Source organism: Mustelus asterias, unplaced genomic scaffold, assembly GCF_964213995.1.
Source record: "Mustelus asterias unplaced genomic scaffold, sMusAst1.hap1.1 HAP1_SCAFFOLD_102, whole genome shotgun sequence".
Classification (NCBI taxonomy): Eukaryota; Metazoa; Chordata; class Chondrichthyes; order Carcharhiniformes; family Triakidae; genus Mustelus; species Mustelus asterias.
Window position 1 is genome coordinate 211,379 of NW_027590149.1, and position 8,434 is coordinate 219,812.

The 8,434-nt window shown below is 46.7% G+C and overlaps 1 protein-coding gene across 1 annotated transcript in view; it reads left to right on the top strand.

Annotated features, from left to right (window-relative positions):
• LOC144484371 (NACHT, LRR and PYD domains-containing protein 3-like) overlaps nt 1-7,931 on the top strand; it is a 70,652-nt gene extending 62,721 nt beyond the window's left edge. Inside the window, exons 10-11 of the mRNA XM_078202893.1 lie at nt 3,244-3,411; nt 6,055-7,931. Coding sequence (XP_078059019.1) covers nt 3,244-3,411; nt 6,055-6,142 — 256 coding nt within the window. The 3' untranslated portion in view covers nt 6,143-7,931. The remainder of the gene's footprint in view (nt 1-3,243; nt 3,412-6,054) is intronic.
• Nucleotides 7,932-8,434: the final 503 nt, after the last annotated feature.

Here is an 8,434-nt window from a genome sequence, read left to right on the forward strand (position 1 = left end):
TGATTCACACACAAGAGGTTATTAAATAAAATTGGAGCACGTGGGATTGGGAGGAATATACCAGCATGGATTGAGAACTAATCAATGGACAGAAACAAGGAGTTGGAATAAATGGGTTAGTGTGTGGAGTTTGCACATTCTCCTCGTGTCTGCGTGGGTTTCCTCCGGGTGCTCCGGTTTCCTCCCACAGTCCAAAGATGTGTGGGTTAGGTTGATTGGCCATGCTAAAGATTGCCCTTAGTGTCCTGAGATATGTAGGTTAGAGGGATTAGTGGGTAAATATATAGGGATATGGGGGTAGGGCCTGGGTGGGATTGTGGTCGGTGCAGACTCGATGGGCCGAATGGCCTCTTTCTGTACTGTAGGGTTTCTATGATGATTTTGGGTTGACAGCCTCTAACTAGTGGAGTACGGCAGGGATCAGTGTTTGGGTCTCAGCTATTCAGAATCTACATGAATGATATGGATGTGGGGATCGAATACAATATTTCCAAATTTGTGAATAATGGAAAACGAGGTGAAAATCTGAATTGTGAGGAGGATGCAAAGATGTTTCAAGGGGATGTGGAGAGGCTCAGGGAGGCTCCACAACTGGAGTAATGTGTACAGTGTTGAGCTCTTTACTTAAAAAAGGATAGAATTGTATTGGAACCAGTTCAGAGAAAGTTCACTCGGCTGATTCCTGGGATGGAGAGGTTTATTTTACGAGGGAAATTTGAGCAGATTGGAGCAATATCTATGAAAGAGTGCAGAAGATTAAAAGGTGATCGCATTGAGGGGATGAGACAGGGTGGTTGCTGAGAGGCTGTTTCTTCTTGTAAGAGAGACCAGAACAAGGGGACAGATTTTAAAATGTAATTGTCAGTCCCTTAAGACTGAGATGAGGAGAAATTTATTTTTTAGATGGTGGCTGGTCAGTGGAATTCTCTTCCCTGGAGACTAGTGGCGGCAGAGTCATTGAATATATTCAAGGCTGAGTTCAGAATGATTTTGGATTGAGAAGCGAATCAAGGGTTACGGGGAAAAGAGTTGAGACTATAATTAGATCAGCCGTGATGGAGTGTGCTCGAGGGGCTGAATGACCTTCTGCTGCTCCTAGGTATTTTGTTCTTATCCCAATACGTCCTTCAGACTGCTCTCTGTGACCAGTGATGGATAAACAAGCTCTATGTTTTGTCCTCACCAGATGCTCTCCTGTGCCCATTCATTAGGCCACCCACTCAACCCATCTCACCAGCAGTAATTACCCACTCTGCCCCCAGGCCTTCCTGATCCAGCACTTCATCTTCCATTGGCGTAAGGATGGCAAGACCTGGATGTCTTCACTCTTCTTCACTCATTCCCTGATGATGTTTGCTCTCTTTCCAAGCACATAAATTGTTACTCACCCATCAAACACATGCAGTAGCCCAGGGTTGTCCAACGTGTGGACCAAGGGGGGAATGTGACCCTCGAAGCCCCTCAATGCGGCCCCCGGAGCGAGTTTCCAGAATCTCAGTCACACAGTTCAGTTTGAATGGAAGAATCTGCATGGAGCTGCTCCTCCAATCACATCCCGTTTCTTTCCCATGTTTGCTGCTGATAGGTTTTTGAGCCAATCTGCAGCAAATGTGGGAGAGAAACAATTTGTGATTGATGAGGATTAAACTCTAATAATCATCTTTATTTATTACTCATTATTGTGCTCAGCAAGTTGTTTCTTTTCATATCTCAGTTTAGTTTTTAATTGAAATTTCTGCTGTGCCAAACTTTATCATTCTGAAATTTACTCATCGGCCCCTTGAGTGAGAAAAACATTGACGTGTGTTTGCCCAGTGAATATGTTGGTCAGCCCTGCTCCAGCCTATGCTGGTGCCAGCCTAACGGACATGTCTCTGACAGTCAATGCTGCTGCCTTTGCATTGTAAGAGTTTTAACAACACCAGGTTAAAGTCCAACAGGTTTATTTGGTAGCAAATACCATTAGCTTTCGGAGCGCTGCTCCTTCGTCAGATGGAGTGGAAATCTGCTCTCAAACAGGACACAGAGACACAAAATCAAGTTACAGAATACTGATTAGAATGCGAATCCCTACAGCCAACCAGGTCTTAAAGAGACAGATAATGTGAGAGAAGGCAGCATTAAGCACAGGTTACAGAGATGTGTATTGTCTCCAGACAGGACAGCCAGTGAGATTCTGCAAGTCCTTTGCATTGCCAGTGTCTGGGTGGAGATGTTCTTTCCACAATTTCCCCCTCATCCTTATTCACATATCAGGCTGTGCTGCACTCACCGTGGCAGAACACATCAGGACATTGATCCTTTTCCACTCTGTAACCACGTGTCTGAAACCTGCTCACCTCCCAGCATTCTCCATCCAGACTGGCTTGTACCGATGGGATAATCTCCTCCCATCCTGAGGGAACAGGACCTCCCTCTGAGCCTGAGCAGCCGGGAGGAGCCCCTCCAGGGAGGAATTAGTGATTGGGGGGCAACCCTTGCTCTGCTTTCTGACATTTCAGCCCCTCATTCAGTAAGCAGAGCTCCCTCGCTGCCCCCTCCAGAGCTGCTGTTTGAAAGTCCTGCTGGCTGCCTTTGGAGATGGTGCCAGCATTGCCTGAACCGGGACTGCCCCCTGCCCAGGCTGCCTCAGTGGGCAGCTCCCCCTGCCTGCCAGCCGTTAATTGTCCGCCTCTGACAATATCACCTTCATAACTCTGCCTATCCTGCCCACACGGACACACCACCCATTTCCAATCCCCATGCTGGCACTTCAGAGCTTCTGGTAAAATCACAGCCATTATCTTCAACCTCACCACAAACTGCATTCCCAAACCACTGACCATCCCATGTCCCTCCCGAGCCACTCCGAGTAAGGACATGGGGATCCTGTGATTGTGGTCCTGTCCCATCATCACTTTTATCATTTAATCACTCCTGTAATTCCAGTTTGTCCTTTCTTTGTTTCTTCCCCAGCCACCCACCGCTGTCACTTCAAACCTGTCAATTCACTGCCCGTTCCCAGTTCCAATGGAAGCTCAAACTTTACCCCTGTTTCTCTCTTCACATGTATTTCCCTAACCTGCTGAGCATTTCCAGTTTATTTATATTTCATTTTCAGCATTGAGTATTTCCTCATTCTACAGAAATGCAGGTTGTGTTTTTGGAATGTCTGATACAATACATTATTATTGTTATTAACAGTATTATTTAAAACACTGGGGATTGAGCCTGATTCCTGTTATTCCTCTCTCTGGTCTCCAGTCTGTATAGGAACGCTCTCACAGATTCTTGTGCTGAGTATCTCGCCTCCGCTCTCAGTACAAACCAGTCACTGAGGATTCTGTCCCTGGGATCAAACTCCTTCACAGATCAATCTGTCCCTGCTCTCCGCCGCCTCATACTGACCTGCAGGAGTCTGAAGGTGATCTGGTGAGTGTTTGTGTTAATTTTTAGTGTAACAATTAAAATTTAAATGGATTTAAAATATAAATGGGCCTGAATCTTCCAAGCAGCAGCAATGGTAAGCAGATTGCCGGTATGTTTAAAAATTCTCCCAACCTGAAACTGCTGCATATTTCTCCCAGGATCTTCGGCACTGCGACCCTGGGAGCTCCATCAGAGCAGACAAGAGTCGGGGAAGAGACAGCACACACCCTATTTACAGCACAGTGACCCCGGGGAGCTCCATCAGAGCAGAGTCCGGGAAGAGAGAGCACACACCCTATTTACAGCACAGTGACCCCGGGGAGCTCCATCAGAGCAGACAAGAGTCGGGGAAGAGACAGCACACACCCTATTTACAGCACAGTGACCCCGGGGAGCTCCATCAGAGCAGAGTCCGGGAAGAGAGAGCACACACCCTATTTACAGCAGTGACTCCGGGGAGCTCCATCAGAGCAGAGTGGAGTCGCGGTAGAGCGAGCACACCTTATTTACAGCACAGTGACCCCGGGGAGCTCCATAAGTGTTAGTTGATTGTGGGAGTGAATGGGTTGGTGTGTCGCTGGATGAGTGGTTTGTCAGGGAGCTGGGGAGAGGTTCAAGGATTAGTTCTGGGTGTCGGGAGGGTGGTCGAGTTGTGTTGTGTTGGGTTGGAGGGTTAATCAGCAGTTTGGATGGTGGCTGGGAGTTGGTAATGTTGGGTGTCTAGTTAGATTTGGTTGCGTGGTCGGGGGTTGGGATTGGTTTCTAGCTTTGGAGAGTAGTGGGTTGGGGTTGCTTCTTGAGTAATCAGTTTAAGTCAGAGATATAGTCAAGAATGTATTCAAGAGGCGGCTGGATATAGCACTTGGGGCGAACAGGATCAAAGGTTATGGGGAGAAAGCAGGATTAGGCTTTTGAGTTGGACGATCAGCCATGATTGTGATGGATGGTGGAGTCGGCTTAAAGGACCAAATGGCCGCCTCCTGCTCCTATCTTCCATGTTTCTATGTCAGGTCAGGAGAGGTTGGGACGGATGAGGCCAAATTGGGAGGTTTAGTCAGATTTGTTCAAGGGCTAGTGGGAGGTAGTCGGGCTGGAGGGGAGGGGGAGATGATTTACGGGAGTGATAGCCTGTCAGGGGGAGATACCAGCAGTAGCCAGGCCTGTGACACCACAGCTGGTTCTGCTGTGGGACAGGGTCGGGCAAAGAGCAAGCGAGCAGTAGTAATCGGGGACTCGCTAGTTAGAGGCACAGACAGGCGTTTCTGTGGCTGCAATCGAGACTCCAGGATGGTGTGTTGCCTCCCTGGTGCCAGGGTCAAGGACGTCTCTGAGTGATTGCAGGACATTCTTAAGGGGGAGGGTGAGCAGCCAGAGGTCGTTGTACATATTGGTACCAACGGCATAGGTAGGAAAAGGGATGAGGTCCTGAAATGTGAATACAGAGAGTTAGGCAGAAGGCTAAAGTGTAGGACCTCGAAGGTAGTAATTTCAGGACTACTATCGGTACCACGTGCTAGTGAGAGTAGGAATAGGAGGATTAGGCAGATGAATGACTGGCTTGAGAGCTGGTGCAGGGGGCAGGGATTTAGATTTTTGGATCATTGGGATCTTTTCTGGGGAAGGGCTGATCTGTTCAAGAGGGATGGGTTACATTTGAACTGGAGGGGGACTAACATCCTGGCGGGGAGATTTGCTCGAGCAGCTCGAGAGCGTTTAAACGAGGTTGGCAGGGGGGTGGGATCCAAAGCAGGAGGGAGACAGAAGAGAAGTTTGAGGACAGCACGGAAGTTAAAGAGAGCGCATTAATTAGTAAAGGCAGTGTCAGTAATCCTAGTACCAGACAGATCAGACAGAAGCAAGACACAGAGCAAGGGAAGTCCAGATTAAACTGCATTTATTTCAATGCAAGAGGCCTGACGGGCAAGGCAGATGAACCCAGGGCATTGATGGGTACATGGGACTGGGATATTATAGCAATTACTGAAACATGGCTAAGATAGGGACAGGACTGGCAGCTCAATGTTCCAGGGTACAGATGCTATCGGAAAGATAGAACAGGAGGTAAGAGAGGAGGGGGAGTTGCACTTTTGATTAGGGAAAGCATCACGGCCGTACTGAGAGGGGATATCCCCGAGGGTTCGGCCACTGAGTCTATATGGGTGGAACTGTAGTTTCGGGTTTTTTTAAAAAAAGGGTGGCATGGACAAGTTGGGCCAAATGGCCTGTTTCCATGCTGTAAACCTCTGTGACTCTATGAGTGGGTCTAGTCAGATTGTGGGAGGTGGAGTATGGGGATCAGTGGGAAGTGATTGGGGGACTCGGGTGTGCTGTTCAGGTATTAGCCCAGGTGGTGAGCTGTCTCACATTACCTGAGTAACTATCCAGGTAAACTTTGTGGATCTGTCCCAAGTATCTGACTCTAACTGCAGCAGGGGAGTTCCCCAATAGTAGTTAATACCTCTGGGACAATTCCCAGGTAGATCAGTGCGTCAGGACATCCACAGGGTCCCGATGCTCATCTTCGGATGTGTGTCTGGTCTCTGGCGATCCAGAGACCAGAAGATTTGTCCCATTAACTCCAGTCTCCTGTTATTTACTCTGTTGTTCAATCTGTTTATTTCCTGTTTCATCTTTAATCTGTTTCAGGCTGGAGAGGAATCAGTTCAATTCAAATGGAAAGACACAGCTGGAGTCACTGCAGGGATCCAGACCGGGACTGAGTGTGTCCGTGTGAACATTTCAATCTATAAACATTGCTGCTCCACCGGTTACAGTGAAATCCTGAATTGTGAAGATCTTCGACAGCTCCTTCCAAACCCTTCATTCCTGCCCCTCTCCCTCCCTATTCCATCAGCCCCTCCAGCCTGGCACTGATTTCCCTGCTTACCTGGTTTCCCAGCTGGAAAACTGTTGTAGTTTTAGTCTCCACATTGAAGGAAAGATTGCTGCAAACCATTGTTTAAGCAGCAATGTGTTGTCAGTGTTCTCAGCAACAGAGTCTTCAACCTCCTTTCAAAATGGAGCAGCAGAGATCATTCTCCAGAGAGAGAACAGTGTGTGTGTGATTCTGACAGTACCCAGCAGAGGGCAGATTGGTCAATCTTGTCAGAGTTTCCTCTCTGTCTCTGTGAATGAATTAAAGGCTCCACCAGCCTCTCCTCAAAACCTCTTTCACTATCTGGTGATTAAAGTGACACAATGCCACCACCTGCTGGCGGCTCACAGCTACTGCAGGCGCTGCTCTCTGTGAGCCTCAGACAAGTTCAGTAAGTCCTATGTCTGCATCTGGGAACCGGTTACTGCAGTGTGAATATTGAACAATATTGAGAGGGATTGGAGTTTGCAGCAGGAACCCCGGCTGGTGAATTCACCCTTTTATCACCAGACACTGTACATGAACTCTGTTCCCTCATTCCCTATGGGAGATATTGTCTGGAGGTTGTAGTTGGGGATGATCTCAGACTGTAATGTGTACATTTGGTGCAGTTATCAGACACTAATCCCATTCAGAATGGGAGTGGGTAAACTCTGCTGCACTCTGTAATTCCTGTTTCCAAGATAACACACCTGCTCATATTTCCAGACACACAGGCCCAAACTGACACCCACACACTCACAAACACAGACAATTGTACACTCTTATCCACGTACTGACACAGAGAGAAACACAGAATCTCTCTTAAATACTCGCAACATGCAGCCATAAACCCACAGAAACGCACATCACAAACCACTATCAAGCAACAAACCCATGCATTGCAGCGGTTAATGAAACCGCAGCGCCCTGTAACCAAATAACATTTCAGTTGGACAACAAGTGATAACATTTCCTCTGAAACCGACATCCCTCGAACGAAAGCAACACAGGAACACTGGCGCAGCATTGCACAGGATCAGAGCCTCGGAAATGCAGTTTCCTCTTTCCTTGTTCCTTATATCTCACTGAGCAGATGCAGAGCGAGAGCATAGAAAGATAGAATTCACAATTTCACTCTGTTCCTGCACACTCACCTCAGCTTTATTTAATTTCTGAATGTATGATTTATTTTGGATTATCCCAAAGATCTCAGGACAGATTCATGATGTCAGATATTACCATTATTTATCAAACTGTTTATTTTACCATGACAGATATTACCTGGTGTTTGTCGGATTGTTGCTTTTCATCCATCTACAGTTGCAGATGTCGGCGCTGAAAAGTGGGTAGATATTCTACACCATTAAAAGCATCACATTGGATCGGGGAAATTCTTCAAAGACTATGAATTAATCACTTTCAAATTAATATCATTTCTTCAGAACAATCTCCTCGCATCACCTATTATTTCAATTTAAATTAACTTTGTGTTGTCTGGTCTGGGCTAGTTTTAACTGAATACTGCTCAGTTTGTGACATGATCTCTGTTATTGAGTCTTGGAAGAGAAAGGGTTAGTGCTGCTGCTCTGTAATTGTAATGGATATTCCTGATTTTATAATATGTATAACTGTAGTTATTTACAATTAAATGCTTATTGGTTAATTAGTTAAATGCTAATTGTGAATCATTGGAATGCTGAAACTAATACGTACACAAGCTAATAAAGAGCGGGGGACTGGTGTAAATAATTGTGTAATAATAATAGTGTAAATAGTGTAAATGCTAACAGTGAGCGTGAAACTGAAAAGACCATAAGATACAGGAGCAGAATTCAGCTATTCTGCTCATCGAGTCTCCTCCACCATTTAATCACGGCTGATAAGTTTCCAACCCCATTCTCCCGCATTTCCCCCATAACATTTGATCCCCTTACCAATCAAGAACATATCTATCTCTGTCTTAAATACACTCAATGAGAGAGTGAGTGAGCAGAAAGAGTGAGGGAGAGGGTTGGTGAAGAGCGAGTGAGGGGGAGTGAGGTTGAGGGCAGATGGTGTGAGGGGAGAGCGCGATGGGAGGTCGAATGAGGGGGAGAATAGGTGAAAAATGAGGGAGAGAATGGGGGAGGGAGAGTGACGGGAAGATAGCGCATGAGGGATAAGAGAATG